Source organism: Solea solea, chromosome 9, assembly GCF_958295425.1.
Source record: "Solea solea chromosome 9, fSolSol10.1, whole genome shotgun sequence".
Taxonomy (NCBI): Eukaryota; Metazoa; Chordata; class Actinopteri; order Pleuronectiformes; family Soleidae; genus Solea; species Solea solea.
Genome location: NC_081142.1, coordinates 4,334,012 through 4,361,819, shown reverse-complemented (window position 1 = coordinate 4,361,819; position 27,808 = coordinate 4,334,012). Strand labels below are relative to the sequence as shown.

Sequence of the window (27,808 nt, the reverse complement as noted above, 5' to 3'; positions counted from 1 at the left end):
AGCAACAACATGCAACTTCCCCTAGAAATATTGCTAAAGTTTACGCACTGTACCTTTAATTAGAAGTCATCTGGAGGTGAAAGAGCTTAATGTTCTGTGATCAAACAATATTCTCATGCCGAGTTTACATCACATTTAATTGTAGTTTCAAGTTTAACCACCGTCATTACAATGACATGTGTTCACTTTTAACCTACTTCCACTGACCTTATCTCTTTAATATTGTTCAAATAATATTGTTTTGATTTGTTTAACCTACATAATCATTTAATTGTGTGTATGTTGGAGCCCTGCTTTACTTTTAAGTGTATTTAATACACTTAAATAAACAATGTTTGTTAATAATAAATAGCAGATACGTTGACTATTGTTGATATATTGCTGAAACAGTTGCACATGGTGGTTAAACATGTTTACAGGCAGAGCAGCAGCGTGTGTGTGTGTGTGTGTGAGCCTGTAGCACACATTAGCACGGTTAGACATCGACAGTGATGACTGTGTGAGCGGAGGCTAATATGGAACATTCGAGAAGCGAGAAGCCAAATGTATTTGCGTGGGCGGAAAAAGGGAGCCTCGTAGTAGCGTGAATTAGAAAAGCGGTCGTTTTCGCCGTTATTCATGGCTGCTTCTTCTGCTTCGTCTGCGTCTTCTTCTTCTTCTTCTGCTTCGTCTGGCTCCAGAAATGGAGAGGGGGACACGGACGGCGTTTCGTGGAGACTCATAGGCGCGGCCTCGGAGCTCGCCAACAAGCGCTGCCGGCTGATGTACTCCTCCCTCGGCTACAACTCTGACGTCTGCCTCTTCTACGTCAAGGGCGAATTTTTCGCTATGGATGCCCGCTGTGCACACTCCGGTAACGCTGCATCCCCATAAACACACGCTAATTAAAACTGTCTGGGATTTATGTGCGTACAGCATCATAGCTGTTCTTGCTACATATCCATGTACAGTAACAAGATTTATTTTGAAAAGACATTGTGGTTTCCTGTCTCTTTCAGGCGGTCCTCTGTGTGAGGGGGACATTGAGGAGGCTGATGGAGTCCTGCAGGTCATCTGTCCATGGCACGACTATGACTTTGACCTCAGGACAGGGAAGTCAGGAACCTCATTACAGGTCAGTGATGAAATGTGTCCTTAGACTGACCAGTTCTATATGTATGTATATATATATATGTATGTATATATATATATATATATATATATATATATATGTGTGTGTGTGTGTATATATATGTGTATATGTAAAATATGCATTAAACACACACAAATGTACATAAATAAAAACAATTTATACATATGTATATATTTATATATACATATGTATATACATATATATGTATATATATATTTATATTTATATACATATACATTGTACATTTGTGTGTGTGTCATGCATATTTTAATGTGGTAGTGAAAAACATTGATTTAAACCCATATATTATCATTTTTAACCACTTTAATGGAATGGTTCATTTTATTATTATCGTTTTTTAAAGTGTGGTTGTATTAGGTATCAGAGTATTCTGCTTAAATCATGCTGGAACCCTCTCGGTGAAAGCAGCAGGTTCACATGTAACAAATTGTCTGCAGGCGTAAACAAAACACAATGTACGATTTCAACCTTCGAATCATGTCTCCAAGATTATTCCGATGGTACATCAACTTACAGGTAATGAATGACACCCTTGTCAAAGCCTGAGCAGGTCTACATCGCCTGCATTGGCAATACGGAACTTCTGGTGTCGGGTCTGTGCCCCAAAAATCACAACAAAATTCTACTTTACAGGATACGTCACATGCAGGTTTTGGCTGGAAAATCTGTGTGCACTGTAATGTCAGGAAGTGAATGCGGATATAACACAATCCTAAAGGTGAAAAACCCTTTTACACCTGGGATTTCACTTTTTTTGGCCAGTGGGAATGGAACATCAGATTAAGAATATGTTTGCCATTTAACTGCTCCCTCTCCTGCACTAAACTCCATAGAGAAAATCAACAACCACACTTCCAATAACTTTATAAATTATCCCTTTAACTTAAAATAAAAAAAAGAAAAATGTGCACCCAGCAGTTTTCACTTGCTGACTGCAGCTGGAGACGATGTGAACTATTACACTGTGACTTAGTCAAAACACCCACTTTTATTTATTAGACATTCAAAGTTCTACTGATTGAAATCAGTCAGAGTAAATGTTACGTTCTTCCCATATGTTTGGTCAAACTGTTATATTTTTCCCTCATCTGCTGTTTGGATGAATCAATGAACAATCCAAACAAGAGCTTCTCTTTCTATAAACATCTCCTCGTCTTTTCCATTCATCATGTTTTCAAGAATCTGCTGTCTCTCCCCCGTGTGATGAAATATAGCAAATGTTCTTTCGGTCTGTTTCGCAGGAGGATTTATACCTTTATAAATGTAACCTAACAAAAGCTCATACTTTGACACATTAAGGTGCTGTCAGAGTAGCTTCCAGTGGTGTATTTCTTTTCCATCCTTTAGCTCCTCTGTCTTTGATTGTTCCAGCAACAAGTGTATGAAGTGAAACTGGAGGACGGCAACGTGTACGTGAAACATGCCAGTCGTCTCTCCTTGCTGCCTTTCCCTGCAGAGAAGAAAAGCTAGACGACCTCAACCCCGGCGGCTTCTTCCTTCAGCCGACGGTAAGACCTCAGCTATTTTTGAAGACTCGTTCCACAAACACAGGCCATCTGAAAACATTCCTAAGCCTTATCTCTTATTTTCTCAGAACTCTGTCTACTTTGATTGGCGTGAACTCAGGGACGGTGATATCAGGAGGACTATCTGATGACGACATGACATCATCAAATTGTTTCACAGTTTTTCTCGCTGGGTTTCCTGGTCATCACAGACACACACGAGCTGTGAGCTCAATGCAACACTACATTTTAACTTTCTTAACTATTTCACAATAGTTTATTAAGAAAACAATATTGCACCTGAAATATAGCAGTATAAATATATTATAATATATATATATTTTTTTCTTTTTTTGATTTTCATATGTAAACAGTGAAGGTTTTGCATTAGCCAAATTCCCTCACAGCCAGAAAATCTTCTTTTTCGTTATTAAAAGGAATAGAAGTGAAAACTCGATATGCAGAGTGCAGTACCAAGTTGTAGATTTATAAATGCAATTCAAATAAATAAAACAAGTCTTGCAGGTGCTAATTATCACTATGTCATGTGGTGTAATGTGGAGGTCCAAAACAGAACAAGTACATGTTTCCTACTTAATTTTATGTAAGCACAAAATAATCAAGTGTAATGACACTTTCCATGGTGTGTTTTTTTGTTCTGAACAGGCATTTGCGGTCAGTTTCACAGAAAATTACCACACTTGCAGAGTTGTTGCATTTGGACACATTTAGCCACTTGTTCCACTGATGTCATGCAACTGAAAACTCCTTCTGAATTTCAGTTCTGGGGTTGTTTTGTCACACATTTTCTAACACTGAGTTCCAGCAACAGAATACAGACAAGGGTCATTGCACTCATGACCGGTAGCTCTTGGTGTGCTAAGACGTCTCCCTCATCGTTCCTGTTCACAGGCAGGTTTTTCGGTTACTGACGCAATGGGATTTATCAGGGATGGTTAGTGAGGCGCTGGAGGAAGGTTCATGACCTGAAATGCATCAGTGGGTCAAGAGAAATGTGTTTTTCTTTCTTAATGTATGTGTGTGTGTGTGTGTGTAATGTATGAGTATTTCTCTATTCCCTCTCAGTGTGAGAGAAGTCACTCACTGTATTTTCTGTCAGCTCTGTTTTCTGGCCGACGCACTGAGGTCAGTTAGGAAGGTGTCAATGACAGTGTGGCTCAACACTCCCCCTGTCCTCCCTGCTGTGTTCCCTGTGGTGCACCTTTTATTACAACAGTAATTCCTCTGCCTAAATGTGTGTGTGTCTCCTGTGTGCATTATAACTCACCACCTGGAGGGTAATGGTAATGCACTTTGAGATGCCGCAGAGAGAGAAGCGCTGTTCGTGTTTCTGTGTTTTTAAAGTTAAATTAAGAAACGGAGGAAGCCACAATTCAGACTATTACTGAATGTTTATTGTTTTTTTTGTTTTTCATATGTTCTGCTGATTATGTTTGTGCCTTCCTTGTTTCTCGCGGGAACCACATCTGCCGTTGAAAATACAGACTGCAGATTTTCAGCAGCTGTACGTTTCATTTTTGAAGTGTGTGTCCATTTGTTTTTGTTATTTACTTGACAAATGAAATGATTCTGCTAACGTTTTGGGAAACGTGTGTTTATTGTTGAATTCCAGTGTCTGATTGGGATTATTTGTTTGTTCTGAATACATAGTACACAACTCGGAGATGAACAGGTAGCAACGTTTTACACAAAATCATTTATTTACAGATTCTTCATCGTACCACTAGTAGATTTCATACAATACACAATTTACACATTAAAACTTAATTCAGAGGAAAACAATGACATCAGCATCACCATGCAATAGTTACGTGTTTATAGAAGATTACATGTTTGTTTATGTTGTTCTTTTACTGGAGCATTGCAGTGGCAAATATACAACTCTCTTTGTATACTCCAGAAAGTGGTGGAGAGGTTCAAGGATGACCTCCTGAATAAATTATAATCTCCCTGAGACCAAATGGACTGTGCAGAGGAGAAATTAGATGAATGTGTTCATTTTTGAATTAATGTTTCATGTGGATTAAGAGACTTGTGCTTTTTCTGCTCAAGTTAAATAGTAATTTTGCTACAGAGAGGCAACACCAAGAAAAGATATTGAAAAGATAATGTTTTTTTGTTTTTTTTATCAAGCAAACCAAGCAACATCTGCTGTATATTGTACTCAGTATAAGAAAACCCTCATTCGCTGTCATGAGGACATTTACACTGGCCTCGTGTCTGCACAGTTTATTATAAAGAGTTGCTATTTCCCTTTTTCCAGTTTTCTTTGCAAAGTTTACTGACTGTTGCCTGTGATTTAATCTTTCCTGCACATGCGTTTGGTCATTAATCTGCTCTAACACTCAATAACATTCATTTTTTCTTTGCTTTACATGTCTAAAAAGGAGGGAACACTAAGCTCTATTGATTTGTATTCATGGAATATTGGACGACTTCCCGTTAGAATTAATTGTGAATTTTATTTGAATGGTATAAACATTATTTTTATTAAAAAGGATCTTAGTGATGACCTGGATTCAGGCTAAATTGCCTGGTTTTTGATTAATTCTAAAAACTTTCCTAAGTCATTAAACCCAACAATCACAGAGGTTCTTTAATGTCTTTTGAAGTTCTCCAGGAGACAAAGTAACTGTTTGGAGAGCCCTGCTAACTTTCCCATGCAAAGTCTTACATAATGGTTTACACAGCCTATTATTGTTACCTTGTCCCTCAAACTTCTCCTCATGAAAAAGCCAATGCTCCTGTCAAAGCATCCAAAGAGGAACCTGCATTCTTCCATGTGCAACCACTTTGGAAACCTGAGAATCTGTAAGTGATGGACAGTGAGGCCAAAAAACGACTAACATTTTCCCTTTCATAACATTACCCAAAAATGATTAAATCCATCACTAGATAATCGCGCTCATCGTTCTCTTGATGTCCTTGGTCTAACATTTCCTCCAGTTGCTCTACAGCTGTTGGGTCTTCTCAGCTGACACCACACCATTGCCTTTTTTACACGATGTATCTCTCCCCACACCTGGGTTCAATCTTTGTCTTGATTTGAACTGTTCAGCCTGTGGACAGCCCACAGGCCTGTGATGAAAGAGGTCACTCATAATAGAAGGTATCCTCGGCTGTCACTCAGTATTTTTCTGTGTCTGAAGTGAGCGGCTCATACCGTTGTATATAAAAGAGAACGATGCTTCTGTCAGAGTGTGGGGCTGTTTTACATTTACACAACATCACGCTGGCACATTTTAGCAAATGACTAAACTTTCTGCACATGAGGAATACAAATGTATTTAAGTCAATTGAATAAGGCAGGAAAAACGCCTTGAAGATTTAAATGTACCTTGGACTGGACCTCATTTTAATGGTAAACATGTCTGACCATAATTCCCTTGAGCCCACTACATTGTTTATTACCTAATCTCATCCTTTGTTTCCTCCAGAATTAATGTGTTTGGCTGTTTGTGAAAGTCTGGGACGAACAGTTTTAGGAATTCTCAAGAGATTATGTAATTTATTTTCTAATTAACAGGAGGCTTATATTTACTTGTCAGCCTCTCCTAGTTTCTCTGTGGACCATGGTTCCCCACATTAGCTTTTGGATTAGTTCAGCTTGAAGAGCTTCTCCCACAGGTCTGCCAGAGCCCATTTTGCAGATAAACAAGTTTGGAGCTTTTAATCACTGGAAAAGTTTCTTCTTTTTAATGGCTTCAGTTTAAAAAAAAACCTTTTTCCTCTTTTATCCAATAACTTATTTTTCAGTGGCTTGTAATGTATACTTTCAGCTTACTGATAATGTTACTTTTACTGTCACTGACCTGATTTATGGAAACTTGGCCAGTAACATCACTCCATAATTATCAAGTCTCTTGTGTAACAATCGTGCAGGGGTTTTCGTAATGAGGAGAAGACTCCACTGAGAGTTTGAACTCTCAGTTGAACAAAACAATGTTGTCCTCTGAAGCTGAAAATGTTATTCTGGTGTACAAATGGTAAAAACAACTGCGTCACGTGGCAAAGCATTAAAAAGGTTAATATATTGGAAGACCGATTGCATAGCTGTAAAATTGCATGTTAGAAAAATCACTCAAGATGAATCCTCTGCAAGATCTCTTACAGCTATCTTGACCTCACCACCTGCTGCATGTACTTAAAGTCATTTCATAAACAAGCACCATTTTCCATGCATTGTGATAATTTGTTACATGCTGAAATTTCTAAAAATGATACTGCATATTTATTGCACACATAAGGTCACAGACACATAAAACCAAAGTCGATTTAGACCCAAAATGAGCCTCAGTAACAACGACAAAATTACATGTTGAGGAATTTGTCACTTTGATAAACATTTTGGTTTGGTGATGTACTCTGGAATGTGAAACTAAAAACTTTATAGTGCATGAAATCCATCCTTGCATAATCTAAATAGGTAAGAAAGTAACTTTGGCTTAGTCAAAGTTAGCGATGTAGCATGCTGATGAACATTACAAAGCATGTCTAAAAACATCCTCAGTTCCCAGGGTGACGTGCCTTATGCCACTGCCTCTTTCAAGTGTACCTTCCCATTCAGGGGAAACGGTGTCTCAGGTTGTCAAAAAAAATGGGCTCAGTGTCTGGTACAAACACCTGGCTCTCTTGCTTTTAATGCTGATCTGGATCAAAAGGAAAGTAATGGCCAATTCTGAAATGTTTGGGGCCTGTCATAGTATTAAATATTAAGTATTAATAGACATCAGGAAAAACACCCACCATGGGAAAAGTGGAATGCCACATTCAATAAAATGAGACCAAAGCCAATCAATTACATGTTACATCATTTTAGGAGAGAATAAAGAGATTAATATACCAAACATTTCAAGTATAAAATAGAATGTCTTTACTGAATTGCTGTCTGCTTTGGTTTTGTGGTTTTCAGAGTCCAGAGGGAGTTCACTCTCAACAACCGACGGACAAGATTTACTTGCACTACTTGATGCCACCGTATCAGTCTCAAAGAATACCTACAAATGAAAAGGAAATAAAGTATGAATCATTCAGCCTATATTCTGTCAATGTAAGAGTGCATCAAAGCTATTTTATTTAAACCTACTTCTTGGCACCTCTACTGGCGCTGTTGTGTGCGCATGGACATTCTCCTCCGGGTTGTAGAGCTGAATCTACGATTCTGGGTTATGCTCTGCTGTTCTGAAGGATAGGCCACCACCTGGGTGGATGATCTCTGCATCTGCAGACCCTGCGACTCTCTCATGTCCCTCGCCATTTGAGACAGTGTCTGACCCGGATTGGTCTGCAAGCGCTGGAAGAGGCTTTCCCTGTTGATTTTCCTCTCTGGACAGCTAAAGGTCAATGCCACTCCAGAGTCTGACTTCATCTCCCTGGAGAAACCATCTGAGGTGCCATCAAAGCAGCGCCCAATGGCGATCTCCTTGGCTAATCTTGGATTCTGGTCTGTAACTGTATAGATGCCATAGTTGTGTCCAAGGGGATCAACGGGAGCTAACATGTTGAATGCATGTGACTCGTTGTTTTGAGTGACTGGTGGATGTTTGATGAGATACTCGTGAAGGAGGTTGTTGGTGCCGATCCTGCGACAGTTCCCCTGTGGAAGGATTGAAATGAGGGACCTGTCCACCTCTGCTTGATCAAACAACATGCCACTGCATTTGAACTCCACACAGGCTGCCGAGGTGTTGGCCTCTCGCATGTCCCGGGTGCTGCGAATGTCTCTAATGCCGTAAAGTTTGCCTGTTGTTTCCCTGTGTGTGCCTCCCAGATTCCTTGACCTGACCATCACTTCCTTCTGTCCATGGATCTTAACTTTAATGAAGCATGCTCTGAATTCCTGGGGATTTGGCCACCAAGAAAGATAGTCACCTGTCCAGGTTGTCAAATCACTCTCCTCAAATGGAACTACATTGTATTCATACTTGTCCTTTTCCACTCTGAAGAATCTGAAATGATTTGCATCAACAGGGGCATTCTCACAATCTATTAGGTTTCGATATGGATATATTGGCCCATTGGTCTCATCTAGATTGTTTTGGTTAGGCTTAGGCAAGTTGATTCTGAAGGCTGTTTTCTTCAGAGCTGGATCCTCATGATCTGAGCGCTGATAGTCTATTTTATCTAGATATGGTTGAGACACTCCAATGATGTTTGGATTCATTTTAGGGGAGGAAGGAGCTGCCTCCAATTCTTCTCCACCCATCATTGCAGTAACATAAGCTGTGTAAGCATCAGGCCTCAGAGCATCACAGAAAGCTGGTAAACAGCCTCCGTTGGATCCAGTCAAGACACTGTCAAAGCGGCCCCATGCCCTGGGATTAGAAGAATATCCAGGTTTGGGCTCCAAGTTTATCAAAGTGATCACAACACCTTCCAGCTGTTCAGTTGGAAGAAACTTGTCACTCATGTAGGCCCGGACCTTGACGTAGCAGCGTCTGTTTTCAGGTACATCCAAGTTAAAGAGTCTACGTTCTCGAATCTCCATGTTGCCTATGAGGAATGTGCGCTCCTCTCGCTTGCTGCGCCCATGACCACCGGAAGTTCTTGTGGTGTATGAAAAGTCACTCTCCTCCTCCCAGACTCCTGTGTCTGGATTTAAAGACCACAGTTTCATTTTGGGAATATGTTCTTGCATTTTGACATGCTGTGTGTCAAGGAGTACTTGAACTCCTCCAGCTCCTAGTATTTCCTTATTAGTCTCATCTCTGAAGTCAACGGAGAACATGCCGTATGTCCTCAAAGGGAGCATGTCACCCTCATCATTCACAAAGTTGAGATCACCAGGTGCAGCCGCAGCAGTGGTGATGTTTCTCGGGTCAATGAATGTGACACTAGCTTTTACAGTCCCCTCATAGATTTCTCCATTGTCTTTGTGAAAGGAATTGGGAGGAATGACCAGCTGCCCAATGGGGTCTTCCCCTTTAATTTCTCCAAGGTCAATGGAGTTGGTTTCTCCTGCATTGATGTCAATTGGTTTCTGTTTTCTCATCACCTTCACATCATGGTAGATTGATCCTCCTTTCTTGTCCAAAATGAATACTTTAGGTGTGTCAATAAACTCCTCAGTGGGATCAACAAAATTTACCACCAGTCTTTGTGTATCAGGAGTAATTTGCAATGTGAACCCTCCCTGGTATCCAGTGGTGCCCATCCTCTCTTTACCAATGTAGATGTGCCCAAAACGTAGAGGGTCGCCATTGTCCGCTGAGATCACTCTGCCTCGAACTAGCACAGGTGGCTGCACGCACTTCTGACAGCCACACTGCATGACAGCCTTAATGGGGAGGTTGTATCTCCCACAGTCAATGATTCGACTTTCCATATTCTGGACCCCGCAGCAGAATCCGGCACCATCTCTGCAGCGTGTATCAAAGTCTAGAGAGCCAGCACATTTGTTGTGAGGGCAGCGGCCAGCATTGTAGTACTTGGAGTTAGTCCCACGTTGAACACAGTCCAGCGGCAGTCTGATGAGGTGCATCTCAGGGGTGGAATTGCATGCTGGTGTTCCCCTCGCTGCGAATTATGTGACAAATTACATTAAGCTTGTGTCGATATGACACATGTAAAAAAGTAATTAGTCATTCACACACACACACATCTGCATGACCTGAAAATATCTACGAGTGGATGTCTAATATGCGTAAAATGGTGATTAGACATGAAGTTGATGATTTATTTTCTAACTGTCCAAATGGGAGTTGGGGAAAAAAGACCTGTTATTCGCTACATTTACTAAATAATGAATGTGTATGATATTATGGCTAACCTTATAGTCAAATATCTGTTCCAGGTTCCCATGTCCCAGGCAGACATAGAGTGATGCATATGAAATATTGTTTTCCTGGACACATCCAGTGCCTTCTGCCATAATTACTTTTTGAACGCAGGGCTTTTCTATGGTCTAAAACCCTGTATGTTAACCAGTGTTTTAGCTAACTAGCACTTGGAGGATATGAGCAATGTGCAACTCAAACACATGTATGTGGAAACACATATTTGTCTGACTCATGGAGAAAATGCAGGGTTTTCTAAAGAAATTGGACGTGCGGTTTTGACTGTGTCCAGAGCCATATCATACAATAAAAAATCTAAACAGAACAATAAAGTGTTCTCCCCAAACAGCCAGATTCTGCGAGCCTTGATGTTTTTATTTTCCAATTGTCTCTGCATGTAATGTTTTGACTTCCCTGTCTCCCTCAGTTGTAGGACACTGTGGTTTTGTTTGAAACCCATTAATGCATGGATATGGTTCACAGATGACAGTTTGAGCTCAGTGCTGACATTCTTCTCAAAGACTGCATTCAATCTCTGTGGTAGCTGTTCTTTATACAGTAAATGAACTGTGGTTTTTTTGTCACTGGTTTTGCCTGAGTTTGTGTTGAACTATGACTAACTATACGTACGTCACTGTCAATTGCGCTGGGATAACAGCCATCCAACACCATAATCCCATTGTGCAGCTTGCTATCGTCAACGTTAACTATTTTTCTCATGGCTGACGAAGATGAATTACCATTTTCATTACATCACTGTGACATTTAGTAGAAGCGAGTCTTTGTATCATTTTAAAGGAGTTGTTAGCGTGACTTAATGTTGTCTCGGCTGCAGCCAAACCAGCGGATTTCTGTGGTAAATTCTGTCCTCATATTGAATAACTACACTTGTGTTCAGACATTTTCTCAGTTTAGATTTATACATACCAGTCACAGTGAGGGTAGCTGGAGTGGACTTGATGCTGCCTGCTGGGCTGCTGGCTTTGCAGTAATACTCTCCCGAATGCTCTGGCTTCAGGTCTCGCAGTACGAGGTCCTCTTCATACTTGTGCACCTTCCTGTCCAGCAGAGTCCCATTGTGGTACCTAGAATGGTCACAAAAGAGGAGAATAAGAAAATCTGCTATATTTTTGTTTTAAAATATTAAAATGTATAATTAGAGTAAACCAATGTTTATTTTGTGTGGTTATTGTCATCCATATAGCTCAAATAACTACAAAATAGTTGTGTTTTACAATTATTTCAGTTTTTACTGTTTTGTTTTGGATTTACACCCAAAAGCTTCACTGCTTTGCTTGACTCTCATTAATTTCCATCTCTTTACAACAAAAAACTAAACAGCAGATGGGAGTAAGGTACTAGCTATAGAGCTTAATATTAAGCAGCTAAGGAGACAGCTGTTTTTCTGGACCAAGTTAGACTTTGAAGTAACTGCCTAATAGTAATACTAATAACAAAAATCGTCCATCTTGAGCATCTGCAGGGAGATTTATTTTATATTACTCCACATATAAATTCCAGCATATGGGAACGCAATATCTCAGATTTAAGCTATTGCTGGGGTTTTATGCTTAATACTATTAATAATGTGCCAACACTGCTATTCATCTCACCAGTAGTATTTGTCAGGTGTTGGTGACCCTGTTGCCTTGCAGCAAAACAGCACCCGTCCTCCCTCAAAACGCACTTTGTCCTCTGGATGCTTCACAATGTACGGCTTTTCTGTGGGAATTCGGAAGAAGAAGCAAACTCTCAGTATCTTAGTCTGAGACCTCAAAAAAACTAAATATGTTAAGACCTACAGAGAACAGGGTGTTGTGAGTCACAACAGTAAGTGCTCTTTTATTGACTCACCGGCTGATTTGAGGACGGCCTGTACCCAGGACATTCCTGTGGCGTTAGTGGAGGTGGAGACCGTGATCGGGACAAACTTGTCTCTCCTGATGTTGACCAAGGTGGAGCTGGAGGAGCAGACTCCTGCAATTCTAAACTGACCTTTGGCATCTGTTCGCGCACGGATGACTTTGGGCTGGCTGGCTAGTGTCACCCCCGCCCCCTCCACAGGGACGCCGGCCACACTGTGGACTTCTCCATGCAACACATGGCTGTCACACACGCAGTGGCTGCAGTCCTCACTGGGACGACCCTCAGTGCAAACGTGTTGACATTTGGCTGTTGGTAGAAAGACACAGAAATCAGGGCACAGACTGAATTAGGCACAAGAGTAAAGAAACAGTATTAATTAAAATAATGAATCATCATATACTGTATTTATCACCTGGGCATGGACTCTTCCCACATTTCTGTATTTCAACAGGCCGTCCATTACACTGCACTGTCACTGAGCTCCTGACACAGGTCCTCCTCCTAATCCTGCGACCTCCACCACAAGTTACAGAGCACGTCCCCCACCGGCCCCAGGGACCCCACTTGGCTGATCGCACAGAGAAAAAGTGTGTGATTTGAAATGCAATTTAATTATTAATTCAATAATCATCTAATCTTCTAGCACCCGCCAACTCCCAAGACAATAAACAAGTCATTAAATTGTGCAATTATGGTATTTTGGGCATAAAACATTCAACTTGATAGATGATTAAAAAGTGCAACTGAAAGATTGATTACAGATATGAAAAATTGAGACAGTTTTCAAAAACTTTTTACTGAAGAAAATTTTCTCTGAGGATTCTACAGTTTAGAGTCTGATTTCTAAGATTCAGATTTCTTCAAATTCTGCATTTGCATGTACAGGAATATGTGCAGGAATATGAAGAAGCTGGTAAAAGAAAACAGTGTCAAAAACATGGCAAAATCCATGTTGGTACATTTGTTTGACTGACAAGGAGACAGGTTTTATGCTCTGTCAGCTTTAAAGAATTTAGTATTTTAAACTCGGGGGGGCTGAAAGAGGGCATATCACCTGGTATAGCAGAGGCGGATACACTTCCTTTGATAAACTGAGTCCCTGCTAACACTCATATACTAGTCTTATTGAAATGGCATAGTCTGTGCATGGAAACGTGCTTTCGTGTTGTATAAAGCTTTATAAAGAAATGTCAAAATATGATTTCTTATTATGGTAGTTGTGGAGTCAAGGGTCATGTCCGCAGTGACCAGTATGTGACCTGCGAGGACCAGTTTTTAAATGCATCTAATTTAGTTGTTTTGTTCATTTACATGACAACCTTCATTGGGGTAGTTCAGTCAGTCTTGTGCTCTTATATTCAGTTTAGTGTAAACCAAGGTTATAGGTTATTAGCTCATAGGCCAACTATTTCTTTTCCTGTTGCCTTTGCAGTATTTTAGTAACGTTTTAATGAGCACATTGACTGTTTTGGCTGAGTATGCAATGAGGGGTACTCACCCATTACAGAGCGGAGTTTAGCAGCTGGAACTTAAAACTTTGGACACTAACGGATGTTAAAAGATGTGTTTGTCTCATATCAGCTACCTGAAAATACTCTTGTATTTGTCCTGTGTCACATTTGCTCCGACCACATCATACAGCTGTCAGAAAATAAGGTCCTGTGTTATGACTCTCACCGGTGCATGGAGGCGTGGAGCACTCCCTCCTCTCTGAATGGTGCCCCTGGCATGCTGGCACCAACAGGAGAGGCGTGGGCTGGGTACTGACGCATTTCCTCTGGCGGACCTGGATGCCGACATCATCACATGCTGTGGTAGTACAGGGACCCCACTCACTCCAGTCAGTCCAATAGCTCTGCACTGAACATACAAATTGAAGAGCAGGGTGAGACTTCCTGAGCAGCGCTGACATTACGTGATGCTGTTGGCAAACGGACTTAGACATTAGGAGTTATTTAAACATCTAGTGCGTGTAACATTTGAAAGGTTCATTGACAGAAATTTAACATACTACCCATTGTAAAAGTGTACAATTGTTTTCTGATAGAACTCCTTTGGTTTTTGAATCCTGAGCTTAATCCTTTTATATGTAGCTGAGGCAAGAGTCTTGCTTTATCACATTTTAAGATGCATAAGCAAACAAAGCAGAATGAGTAAATGGCAGAGATATGGGAAAGTGGAGAGATTTGTAAAAGTTTCACATCATTTGTGGTGTGCAAGGCCATAGTTCCTTGATATGCTTTAATTTGTAATTAAATTAAACCATGGGAGCCAAATATGAAGGCCCACATGCATTATAAAGTATTTGACCTGGTTGTGAAAGCTGTTTAAACTCATTCTCACTTGTCAAAAATCCTTTTCAAACTCTGTTTTTTTTTTGGACCAGTAGTAATGGCATACAATTCTGACACCCTGGACCTTTTTCCATGGCAGACAGTGACAACAGAACGTCGATTTATAAGCTTCAAAAATATGTACTCATGCAGGAGTTTGAGAGGTGTGACCCAGAGCTGCAGGCATCAACCTACCCGGGGGACATTGAAAGCGAACGTGGTAGTTGGAGCAGGCTCGGCCGTGCGGCTGCTCTTTGTTGACACACCAGAAGCCCTTCTCCAGACTGGAGTGGACCACTTCCCCGGTGTCTGATGCTGCCACCCAGTCTGTAGTGCGAGCCTCCATGGCTGTGGGCCGTGCACAGACTCTCTCCCTGTAATAGAAACGGATGGCTTCCAGCCGCTCATAGTCTCCATTCCCCCCAGGATGGTCAATGTTAAACCAAGACGTCCACTCTGTCACGCCTGGGTGCACATGGAGGGGAGACATGGAAATAAGCCAAAATAATATTGTGGAAGAGTCATGAAGTCACGAAAACAATTCAGCACAGGGTCAGGGATAAATGTGAAGGGGTGAGAGGGGTAGTGGGGACTGGAGTTGGTTTTACATGAAGCGGAGACACGGGTCAGAATAAAGAAAAATTCAACGGGAGGAACACGAAGGAGATGGGTTACAAACTCTGAAAGTTGGTCTGCTACTGCCATTTGAACATGACTTCATATACCCCAGGGAGCTTTGCATTGACCGGCTTCTTTCAAACTTCTCTCTTGATTAATGAAGCGTATCGTCTAGTTTTATTTAGATTTTTTTCATTTTAGTCTGCTATTTTTTTCACTTTAGTCTGCTTCGTGTTCTGAAACCTGAGTATTTCCACGGAAAAAAAATAATATGAGTAATTAAAAATAAAAAAACATACAAAGGGAGTATGGTTCATTCACAGGGTAATATATAACTTCAGTCTTTTGGTAAATGGAAAGGAAAATGATGGAGGGTTAAGTCATCAAAACCACGCACATTCAGATTTTCTATCTTCTTTTTTTTTTTTACTTTACAAAAAAAAATCTTCCAAGGTCAATTGGAGATCTGGTAATATCTTAATGCGGTTAAATATATCCCCATATTTTTTCAAAGTAAGGAATGTGGAATATATTTTGTGATGTAATTAATAAAATGGATGTTAACGCTGACTGTCAGAAAACTTCCACTTAGTGACATCAACATTGTTTCTTAGGAAAGGTCTAACGTTTATAAAGAAAATCTTCTGTTTGTAGTGCAAATGTGAATTTTACAGGTTTTTAAGACCTGCAGGAAAAACTAACTTCATGTTCTTTTTACGCATTTATTTCACCAGGCTCTCATGCAGGCTCCTGCTGCCCAGTATGCAGTTAATATAGTGTCTTTACCTGTTGTTTGTGTATCAATGAAAGGACTGGGGGGCACTCTCCTGTTCTCGTCCGTCTGGATCCTGCTCCTCACAGATCCTGCAAACGGGAAGAAGTCGTGACATTTAAATTCATCCATTCAACAGAAATCCTACCTCTTTAAAAAAAATGAATGAATGATCACACTAGATAAAAAGCACAGTAAGTCCATTCTTCATCTTTCACCTTTGATTGTATCCACGGTGTAGTAATTACTTTTTTTTGTCTTTTGTAATAGAATAGATTGCATTTATTAACACATGTTATATGAGGAAACTACATCATCAGCTTCAGAATAGATGATGTCTTTTGTTGCTTCTTTCTTCTTCCTCCTGATCTTTATCCATCTCTCCCCCCTTCTTCATTAGTTAGGTCAGTTAGTGCGCATGCGTCAACACGCGTGCAGCCTGTTGCAGTCGCTCCGTGTAACTTTCCTATTCTTTCTTATTTTATTCGTTCTTTCTCTTGTTAAACTTCTTTACTTTTAAACTATTTAATCTTATTTAAAACCACTCTATTTAAATATGCTGGTTGTCAATATGATTGCCTTTTTGCTCGCTGTGATACTGCTACAAACCGGCATCGCAGCACAACGAGTCCAAGCCGATCGGATTGTTTACTCCAGAGAACAGCTGACTGACCTGAGGCCGGCTGGTCTAGCGGACAGACTGGCAGAGGTTCCAGGGGAACTACGGAGAAAAACGCATCGGGGACGCAGAGGAGGATTGAAACAGAAGAAAAACGATGGGGTGAGACAGCGGAGGTTAGAAAAGCGGAGATTTAAGACGTGTCTCCCCTCTCTCATCATGGGGAACGTGAGGTCCCTGGGCAACAAGATGGACGAGCTGACAGCGCTAGCCCGGAGTCAGAAGGAGTATCGGGAATGCAGCATAATGTGTTTTACAGAGACATGGCTGCACCAGGATATTCCTGATGACAACGTCTCCATCGCGGGCTTCCACACCGTACGGGCCGACAGAGACTGCGCCAAGAGCGGCAAGCGCAAAGGTGGGGGCGTCGCTGTGCTGGTAAACAACCGATGGTGCAACCCCGCTCACATCACCATCAAGGAGATCATCTGTGACCCGAACATGGAACTTTGTGCTGTTGGACTTCGACCATATTATCTGCCCAGGGAGTTTTCACAGGTAATCATGGTGGCTGTTTATGTCCCCCCCTCTGCAAACCCGACATCGGCAAATGACTCTATTCACTCTGCCATAGCCCAGCTACAGACTCAGCACCCAAGTGCATTCATTGCTATCTCGGGTGACTTCAATCACATCACCATGGACACTACACTCCCCACATTCACACAGTATGTGAGCTGTCCCACCAGAGAGGAGAGAACCATTGACTTGCTGTATGCTAATGCTAAGGAGGCATACAGCTCCTCTCCTCTCCCCCCACTTGGCAGGTCAGATCACAACCTGATTCACCTCAAACCCTGTTATGTGCCTGTGGTGAAGAGCCAGCCTGTAACCACAAAGATTGTGAGGAGATGGTCTGATGAGGCCTATGAGACACTGCGGGGATGCTTTGAAGTGACAGACTGGCAGACGCTCTGTGAGCCGCATGGAGAGGACATTGATGGGCTCACAGGGTGTGTAACGGACTATATCAACTTCTGTGTTGACACCATCGTCCCACCGGAGACCGTCCTTTGTTACCCAAATAACAAGCCGTGGGTAACAAAGGAAGTCAAAACCATCCTCAATGAGAAGAAGAGGGCCTTCACAGCTGGCAACAGGGAGGAGGTGCGAACAATCCAGAAAGAGCTGAAGGTGAAGATCAAGGGGGCCAAACAGAAGTATAGGAGGAAGCTGGAGTGGAAGCTCCAGCAGAACAACATGAGGGAGGTCTGGAGTGGAATGAGAACCATCACTGGCTTCAGACCAACCAGCAATAGAGGAGTTGGGGGCAGCATGGACTGTGCAGATGAGATGAATCTGTTTTTTAACAGATTTGACTCTGTGACCCCGGCTCATCCTCCCATGGGCTCCTCTACTGCATGCCTGCAGTTAGCGCCCACTCCACTCTCCCTCCCTCCCCCCTCCTACAGCCCCTCTTCCTCCAGTGATGGCCCCCCGCACACCGCCTCCTCCCCTGGCTCCCAAATTAACGACACTCTCCAAGATAACACCCCTACCCCTCCCCCACAGGTCACCTCCTCACTCCACATCACTGCTGACCAAATCAGGAGGCAGCTGAAGAGACTCCATGCAGGCAAGTCTGCAGGACCTGATGGTGTGAGCCCCAGGGTTCTGAAAGCCTGTTCCCTCCAGCTATGTGGAGTGCTACACCACATCTTCAGCCTGAGTCTGAGTCTTCACAGGGTCCCCGTGCTGTGGAAGACGTCATGCATCGTTCCTGTGCCCAAGATACCACGCCCCAGCGGATCGAAGGACTACAGACCTGTGGCACTGACGTCACACATAATGAAGACCCTGGAGAGACTCATCCTGGATCAGCTCCGGCCCATGGTGAGACCACTACTAGACCCCCTCCAGTTCGCCTACCAGCCCCGACTAGGAGTTGAGGATGCCATCATCTACCTGCTAGACCGTGTCTACGCTCACCTGGACAAGCCGGCGAGCACTGTAAGAGTCATGTTTTTTGACTTCTCGAGTGCATTCAACACCATCAGGCCAGCTCTACTGAGTGAGAAACTGACAGCTATGCGGGTGGAGCCCCCCCTTGTGTCCTGGATTGTGGATTACCTGACTGGCAGACCACAGTATGTACGCCTGCAGCACTGTACATCAAACAGACTGATCAGCAACACTGGGGCACCGCAGGGGACTGTCCTCTCTCCCTTCCTCTTCACCCTGTACACCACAGACTTCAGCCACTGCACAGAGACCTGCCATCTTCAGAAGTTTTCTGACGACTCTGCAGTAGTTGGACTTATCAGTAAGGGTGAGGAGACTGAGTACAGGGGTGTGGTGGACAACTTTGTCACGTGGTGTGAGCAGAACCATCTGCAGCTCAACGCGACAAAAACTAAAGAACTGGTGGTGGACCTGAGGAGGACCAGGGCTCCAGTGACCCCTATCTCCATCCGTGGGGTTAACGTGGACATAGTGGAGGATTATAAGTACTTAGGAGTGTACGTAGACAATAAACTGGACTGGACTAAAAACACAGACGCACTCTACAGGAAGGGTCAAAGCCGTCTCTATTTTCTGAGGCGGCTGAGGTCCTTCAACATCTGCCGGACAATGCTGCGGATGTTTTACGAGTCTGTGGTGGCCAGTGCTATTCTCTACGCTGTGGCGTGCTGGGGCAGCAGACTGAAGGTACGGGACGCCAACAGACTTGACAAACTCATCCGCAAAGCCAGTCATGTTGTTGGAGAGGAGATTGACTCCCTGACAGCAGTGTCAGAGAGAAGGATGTTGTCAAGGATTAGGTCCATACTGGACAACTCTCTTCATCCTCTCCATGATGTGCTGACCAGCCACAGAAGCACATTCAGCAAGAGACTCATCCTACCACGCTGCACCACAGAGCGCCACAGGAAATCATTCCTGCCTGTGGCCATTAAGTTGTACAACTCTTCTGTTTGATAAATAAGCTTATATTTCATCTGTATATATTGTAATATGGGGGGAGGGGGAGGTACAAGCTTTAAAGGTATATTCTGGAAATTTTTAACTGTGTAAATTTATTCTTATTTTATTTTATTTTTATTCGTATTCTTGTAACTTTGTACTTTTATTCTTTGTTTTATTCTTACTTATTCTTATAGTTTTTGACTTTGTAATTTTCTAAATTGCTGCTATAAGATCCGTTTCTGCTATTACATTCGTTACCTTTGTACACTGGAGCGCTGTGACGAAGGAATTTCCCGCAAGGGATTAATAAAGTATATTCAATTCAATTCAATTCAATTCAATTCAAAACCTAAGAACATCTTCATCTATTGCCTCCACCGTGCTACTTTGCATATCTCTTCATCATCTTCATTTATTTTTTTTCTATCTCTGCTTGTCCTCCTCTCCTCTTCCTTTCCCGTCCTCCCTTCTCTCAAACCAACAGTTCAGCTGAATGCACATCTTTTTTATCGTAATGATTACATGATATATGATATATTACATATCATGTGATATGTAACCCCTCAAACCTTTTTTGTACACATGATTATACCAAAGTCATATAACATGTGCTTCACACACACAGCACTGTGATATCCATACTCTCACTGATTGGCAGTGCCGCCGTGTGATTTGTGAAACATCCACATGTGACATGTTGTTCTCCCATGTGCTTTGAAGTGCGATGATTCATTTTCCAGCGGGCGCTAATTTTCTCTGCTCTCAGAAACGTCAGTTGTTTGCTCGACATTTCATCTCTGCGGTTTGCAGCTGGGCTGCGAGGGGGGAAAATAAATGCCTTTGGTCCGTGACAGAAACAAAAGTAGCTTATGTGGCGTGTGCGTGCGTGTGCGTGTGTATGTGTGCGTAATATGTGCAAGCACTTGCAACTGCTGAGTTCATGAGCAGAGACTCCCAGCACAGGGGTGAGTATCAATCCCAGTCTTTGCTGGTTTTATGGCTCACTTTAAGGCTTTATTGTTATGCCAGCACATTTCTTTTGGAGCATGAATGTTTTTGATAGGTTTAGAAAAGAAGCAAAGTAGCTCGATGGAACAAAGGCCCACTGTCCAAAAATTGCATTACATAATGTAACGAGTCAGCTGACCTTCATGGTTGTTGTTATTTTCCTGCACCTGGCTTTAAAGCTATTGGATGGTTTCCACATTAACTTTGTCCCTCCGATACCACAGAATGGCTGGATGAAGAGAAGCAAAGCGCTTTCATACTGATCTGCTGGGCAGATGTGGCTCCACTTGCACATTATATCAGTAAATCAAACAACTGGTTTTTCCACTTTGCCTCTTTTGTCTCCTGATTTCTGTCTGTGGTGATTACACCTTGAATGCAATCAGAAAAAAAAAAGAACGTTTCCCTTAATATGACACTCATTTGGTGACTTGAGCTTTCCTTCGAGAAAACACACACCACGTGGAAACAAACAAGCCCTTTGTTCCAGTTAATTAAGACGGAATTAAAGAGTTGTGACTAATTAATTGCACAATTTCTCCTGAAAGGCAGCCAAGTGGTTTCACAGAAAACATACGGTGATTTCTCTCCCCTTGTTACGTAACATCTCTTCCCCACCTCACACCAAAACAAAGGGAATTCGCAGAAGAAACAATTTGGCTCCTGATAACCACTTCCACATGTTTGATAATGAAAGTAGCAGACAGTTCTTAGAGTTTTATGCGGCAAGTAATGGTTTAAAGAAAAAGAAAAGTTGAAAAGAGGAGACTCCGATTAGATTCATTATGGGGTAGTGACCTTCTTTGTGGCATTTATGAACCGGCTCACCTCCTGTGGTACAACTCGCAGAGTGTATTGTTTATATGAGTGGCAGGTTAGTGCTTTATGAATTTTAAAAGTCAGTGGCTTTTAATGGGGCACAGCTGAGATGTTACCTCATCCAGTCATACCAAGGATCGAGGTTAGAACGTATGATTTCCTCCTCGTGAAGTCGAACACAGGTGTCAATGATTTCTTTTCTACTTTGGAACTTCTGTTAATCAAAGTAACCACTGTGACAAAACAACCTTATTTTATCCCAAACCATGACCATAGATGAACATAAAACCAAATGGATTGTGTACCTAAAGCTAACTTTGATTTGTGGCCATTGTCACATCATAAAACAGATCTCTTATGTTTTTTTTTTTTATATTTCTTCAACTAAATGATGTCATAATGTGAAAGTTAGAGTTCTTGGAGTAAAATAAAGAAAACCTCCGCCGCCGTCATCACAAAGATAATGTCACGTTCTTTTCTTGTTGACTCAGCTGTCCACCCCGACCTCCTCTTCATGTGGAATTTGTTCGTCTGCAACAGCGATTTCCGTCTTCACTTCCACAATAATTGCTACAGCTGCTGAAGGGATTTGTCACTTAAATATAAACATGTGTTGACGCTGTTCTCCTTCAGTTTAACCCCTGACATGACCTCTGTTATTATAAACCTCAGTCAGCCCTGTGGGGACTCTCATAAACCCTGGACAACAACAGGGTACATGATCGTGGCACAGGTACAGTATATTGGGGACGACTTGCAAATACAGTAGTTCCACATATAGCTGCATGGTAAGCGCTTGAATTCCACAGTGTAAATAACGTGCCTGAAACATAGCTACTGGATTAGTTTGTATTCATCCTACAAAGCAGTCATTGTCATTTTTACCCAGCCTGACCTTGTTGTGACAACTGTAAGTCTTATTTTAGACTCCCAGCTTTTGATTTAACGATTTACGTCACAGCGGTTCTTTCTGAAATCTGGCCCATGTGCTTTAACGACCAGGATACCCAAAGGCAAAACTTCTATTAATACTCAACAGTGTCTTTGCAAAGGACAACTTCTCATGTGTTCACTGTCTGCGCAGGATTTCTTGGCCTTTGCCAGGATCCAGAGCTGCAAAAGACAGAGAGGAAAATGCTGAATTTTATGAAGTTGCACGCAAAATGGCTCCAGTCAGCTTTGAGAAATATGGCTGTGCCAGATGTATGTTGGCCCAGAGACGAGGCTTAAATGAAAGTCTGGGTCCTGCTTATAATATTGGAGATCCTTACAAGAGGGTGAGGACGTGTAAACACCGACCCCCTCCCCTGTGTAATGTAACCTACTGGACAAAGTTAAGCTCACTAAGAGAAACAAGGCTGCACAATATGAGAGTGGGATGAGCGGTGTGTGCTGAGGCGTCTGTCACAGACGTCTAGACTTGTTTAAATTTAGCTCAAGCAGATTATGTGGATGCATTTTGTGAGTGGGGGCCTGGGTATGTGATGATCTTTTTGCCATGTCATATGGAAGCTGTTTATGCGTTTGGCTGGCTTCTCCGCTGAGGTGTTTGTGGTTACCGAGGAGCCTGCTCTTTTTCTCCATATCCATCTCTCTCTTTACCCCGACGCTCCTTATTGTCAAAAATCCAAGTCTGATCCCTTAAACATCTGTGGCTCATTAAATTTTTTTTTTATTTTCCTGACATTAACTAATGATACAAATCAACCTTGTGATTAAGGGATTTACAACAAAGGTTTTGTGTTATGAATATTTTCCCCTGGATACTTTAAGAGAATCACAAATACCAGGGTTGGATTTTTTTGCATTAAAAATATCGGGAAGTCCGCGTTTGATTCTCTGCACCTGTGTTCACGTGCAGAGCCAGGAGCTGGAAATAGCTCAGTTAAAAGCAGCTGATTAGTCCTGCAATAAATAATCCTATCTCGGCACATTTTTCTTGTACAAATAAATACATAGAGAGATTAAAGAAAAGCTCGGAGGTCGTCACTAATGGGAATTTACGCTTTTTCCATTAATCCTCTGTAATTCCTGTGTCAGTCATTAAAGTCAGCTGGCCAGACGGCGCTCTAGCAGACAGTGATCAGCATCTGGAAAACTACCCTGCGTGTCTTTCTCCAGCCGCTCGAATAGAAACAATATTGCACAACAGACAAAGTGGATTGGTAATCTCTGGTAATGGATGAAAGCAACTCACTCACTAGGTGGTAAAGCTGCTGTGTTCCCTTGAGTTACAGTGGGAATTCAGCAACAGGAAAGCTGCATATAAATCTGTAACATGGTGTCTGGAGAGAGTGACAGAAAACAAGGTGAGGAGAGAGCGATTGATGGAGAGGGGCAGAGAGACATGGGTGGAGAAATGCGAAGGAGAGAGTTTGATGGAGCGATGAAAGACAGAGGAGAAGAAGGTGGGGAAAGTATTTGTGGGGAAATACCTGAGGGAGATCAAGATGAAACACAAAAGGCAAACAGATGAAGACAAATGGACACATGGAGAAATGCATTCATTATATTAAAGTTGGAGTGATTTAAACAATTCCTCAAAAAAGGGAAAAGGAATGAGTGAAAGCTGTCCTGGTGAAGTCATTTTATGTTTTATTCTCTATCTCACTTTTTGTTCCATTCTGTCACCAAACCAAGCACAAACCCAGTGGGTTAAAAAAAAAAAATTGGCTCCCTTGATTTGTGATTATTGCTTCTTGTTGCCATGGTGATGGTGTATCTATAGGGAGTGCTGGGTGAAATGAGGACAAAAATGCACCACCACCTTACTGCAAGATGTGGCGCGAGGCACAATACATAAAACTTACACTTAAGTTGGCTGTAGCACAATGTTCTCTTTCAGTGGGAGTCAATCTGAATCACCATTCATGCATTTACCTGCTTTCCCACGCAGAATCTTCGTCTAATCGTATAATACGGTCATCTGCAAGTGGCACAAAACCACTGCGAGACATTTTACGACAGAGTCCAACAAGATATGGAGACCATTAAGGTGTATTCACACTCGTACGCTTTTATGGACTGCCAGCTCCTTTTCCTTTAAAAAAGTTAATAGGCAGCAGCTGTAAGGCGGACAGAGTGACAGCTACTGGAGTTATTCAGGAAGTGTGGCAAGTTTTCAGAGAATGATAAGAGTGAAGATTTTGGGGGCAGAAGTTTCTCTCTGGAACAGATATGGACGAGCATGTCCGGGGAATTACACTGAGAAATGAGAGCAAATACCAGCATTAGAATCTGGATCATTGCATGGATCTGAGGACCTAAATTAAAACTGTTAATAGCGTCATATTTTTTTTTTCATTATGATTTCAGCATTATTTCCCTAAAAATGCATGAAAATGTTAAACAAATATATAAAAAAAACACCAGATTCACTGCTAAATGTGATGTTTTCTTCCATCAGCCACACCTGACCCTGCCACAAAGTTCCAAGGCAAAATGGTTGAATAGTATTTACATAAACCTAGAGACAGACCAGAATGGAAAGGCCAAAGTCCAGCAGTTCTGCACACAGGATTTTACAGGTTCTTTCTTGACCTCTAGCTCTATGAAGTTTCATGAATTCTGTTAAAAACCAAAAGGCGGTCAAGGTGGAAACATAACCTCACTGGATGTGATAATAACCTAAGAATTGTCTCAGATTAAACACCTTAGCTGCAAAGAGCTGGCCTTCTTACAATCTTGTCTGAAAATAGCAGCCAGTGTGCTGAGCCCGTCGTTATGGAAACAAAGTGTGAGCCTCCCTGCTTTTTCTTTAATTAAACCGCACCGCGGGGTGAGAGAAAGCAGAGGTGTAACTGTACACAATCCTGTTAACCTTCTCTTCTATCACCATGTGCTGTTGATTAGCCCGGTGGTGAAGCGTGCTGGTGAACCACTGAGGGTGGTCGGTCACCCATGAGCTCACCACCAGACCTTTCCCTCCACCAGCCCTGATAAACCTGACATCCTCGGGGAGATGCCCGAGGATGAGATGAGTCATGTCACATGTGAACACTGACTCTCTGTCCTCACCACAGAGTGATATTAAATGATCCGTGTCAATAGAAAAACAGCAAAAGGAATAATCAGCGTTTTACTTACCTTGGCACTGGGCCACTGAAGCCAGGACGGACAGCAGGAGAGCCGCCTTGTTCAATCCCATCATGGTGCTGCCCCCTTCACTTCCAGGTGACTTTGTTTTTCTCTACAACACTAACACACAAACAAGAACTGAGATGGCGGTATAGATGGCTCTTCTTCAGCTTTCAGGTAAGAGTTGAGCGTAACCAATGGAGCCTCTCAGGTGTGAGTGATGCTGCGGGTCGAGCAGAGCCTCTCACCACGGCTCTTTCTCATGTGAGTCAAAGTTGCTGCGTTGGAGACGGGAGATCAGGCGTTTTTAAAAGAAGGGGCATCAGGACTCCACACCAATCCAGCCCCTCTCAGCTCACCATTGGCCAGTGAAATGTAACATCTGGGTCCCCCATATTATCTTCCCTAAAAAGGTGAGGGTACGGTGGGGGGAGAGAGGGAGAAAGACACTCATACACAGACAGAGGGGGGAGAGGGTGTGTGTATGTGTGAGTGTGTTGCTCAAAATAAGGTGTTCTCCTTTTTTTCCCCCTGCTAAGGTCTCATAAGTTGACTCTTTTTTTTGCACCAATATTGAGGAATTTCTGGCACAGAGCAGGTGTGTGTGTGTGTGTGTGTGTGTGTGTCTGCTCCTCCTTAAATGCATGTCTCTGCCTTTGTGCTCAAAAGCACATGTGGATGCAAAGCTGTTTGTGTACAGCTTATGTGCATTCCTATATGACCGTTACTGTTAACCATTCAAAGTGCAGACGTGTGGTTTTGGGTTGTTTTTTTTGTGCCATTCATGAAACAACTTTTTATTCTGCGTGAAATAAAGACATTTCCAATCATCCTCTTTAAAATGTCATGTCCTTCACTGCCCCCATCTGTCTTTCCCCGTCTCGCGCTCAGAGTCCATCTCACCCGTGAACACAGGACAGCACCAGATGGGGCTTTTCTCCCCGCTTTGACTTCTGGTTCAGTTTTGTAACTTTTTAACAGTCTGATTGCAGGTCCACACTGCCAACGAGTGGAAGTGGCGTCATATGGCATTCCATTCAGGAAAAACTGCTCAAGACGCAGACAGGAGACATGCCTATATGAAGTGCAATGTCCTCTGGTTTATTTGCAGCATGTTAATTGATGCTATTAAGTAATGATGCTTGTAAAATCCTTGGAAATTAAACAGCACATTAAAACCTCCAGTCTGAAAATGAAAAGGGCAACACAGGGTTTTGTTTTTTTTGTAGAAATTTATTTTCAAAATAAATGCACCTCTTCAAAATGTCTTTTATTGCTCAATATCTGATTTTTTTTCTTCTTTAAATTCATTTGTAGAAAAAGCGATTCAATTTTTAAAAAAATGAAATGACTATTTACAGTTGTGTGATGCATTTTATTACTTCCAGTCCACTTATGTTTATGGTCATGTTTACAATGTTTCAGATTAAAGTTGTATTTACCAGAAAAGACAAGAATAGAGTCTACAACACAGCACTGTCAAAAATCCATTCAGTGTTTCCAATCCATTTTTGTGGTGTGGTTCCTTTGCTTATTTTCAGATGTCTGCTGCTGAGACATTGACGCATCAGAATTCCATGTTTCCATGTCGTAATAAGTAACTTTACCTCATTTTCAGGACATTTTAGCTGACTACATTTATTCTCCATAAACAGTATGAACGTATCACGTTGTAATTGTTGTACAAATGATCTCATCTTCAAAAAACACAGGGTCAAGAATAAGCGCTCGAGCGTTATTCTGCTCTTACTAAATCATTTAACCACATTTCATCTCCACGTAAGAATATCTCTCACTGGATGTTAAAACAAGTGCAGCTGTCAGTTATGATTGTTCAATTCCACGGGCCGCCGGCATCTCCAAAGCTTACTCAACCGTTCTCAATAGAAGTGTGAATGACAGAGTGGTGACAAGTCGTTGTTTCCTGACAGGGATTGGACAGGCATGAAAGACGGGACCAGGGAACATATTTCTACAATCCTCTTCACTCCTCTTGAAGGATTTAACACCACGAGCAAAAGAACCGGATTGACATTCCTTTTCACTGACTGTGTGTGTGTGTGTGTGTGTGTGTGTGTGTGCACACTGTACATTATCATTATTTGGAAGAAGCTCCATTGTGTAAATACACATGACCTCATTTATAAACAGCTCAGCAGTCCGTCCGTGTAAACCATTCTCACTGGAGCCTGAGCTCAGTCCACCATAGTGCGATCCCACCTGTTTATGTTCATTACCAAATCCAATCCATTTGGAAACCAGTAAACACAAG

At 42.1% G+C, this 27,808-nt stretch overlaps 2 protein-coding genes across 2 annotated transcripts; one reads left to right on the top strand and one right to left on the bottom strand.

Annotated features, from left to right (window-relative positions):
* Window positions 1-486: 486 nt before the first annotated feature.
* On the top strand, window positions 487-4,931 carry si:ch211-212d10.2 (uncharacterized protein LOC557710 homolog). The gene is made up of 4 exons (XM_058638180.1): window positions 487-853; window positions 999-1,114; window positions 2,525-2,661; window positions 2,748-4,931. Exons 1-3 carry the CDS (start codon window positions 619-621, stop codon window positions 2,621-2,623), a joined length of 450 nt encoding a protein of 149 aa, XP_058494163.1. The 5' UTR covers window positions 487-618; the 3' UTR covers window positions 2,624-2,661; window positions 2,748-4,931.
* Window positions 4,932-6,867: 1,936 nt separating this feature from the next.
* On the bottom strand, window positions 6,868-26,012 carry cilp2 (cartilage intermediate layer protein 2). The gene is made up of 10 exons (XM_058638179.1): window positions 25,546-26,012; window positions 16,058-16,135; window positions 14,849-15,118; window positions 13,998-14,180; window positions 12,733-12,888; window positions 12,309-12,626; window positions 12,068-12,176; window positions 11,382-11,539; window positions 7,766-10,194; window positions 6,868-7,676 (listed from the first exon to the last, which is right to left on the bottom strand). Exons 1-9 carry the CDS (start codon window positions 25,607-25,609, stop codon window positions 7,778-7,780), a joined length of 3,753 nt encoding a protein of 1,250 aa, XP_058494162.1. The 5' UTR covers window positions 25,610-26,012; the 3' UTR covers window positions 6,868-7,676; window positions 7,766-7,777.
* Between the last annotated feature and the right edge of the window lie 1,796 nt (window positions 26,013-27,808).

Coding starts and splice junctions, on each gene's coding strand:
- si:ch211-212d10.2 (XM_058638180.1), top strand. CDS start 619: ATGGCTGCTTCTTCTGCTTCGTCTGCGTCTTCTTCTTCTTCTTCTGCT. Junction 854..998: donor TGCCCGCTGTGCACACTCCG/GTAACGCTGCAT, acceptor TGTCTCTTTCAG/GCGGTCCTCTGTGTGAGGGG. Junction 1,115..2,524: donor AGTCAGGAACCTCATTACAG/GTCAGTGATGAA, acceptor TGATTGTTCCAG/CAACAAGTGTATGAAGTGAA.
- cilp2 (XM_058638179.1), bottom strand. CDS start 25,609: ATGATGGGATTGAACAAGGCGGCTCTCCTGCTGTCCGTCCTGGCTTCA. Junction 15,119..16,057: donor CATTGATACACAAACAACAG/GTAAAGACACTA, acceptor ATGTGCACCCAG/GCGTGACAGAGTGGACGTCT. Junction 14,181..14,848: donor TCGCTTTCAATGTCCCCCGG/GTAGGTTGATGC, acceptor TTGTATGTTCAG/TGCAGAGCTATTGGACTGAC.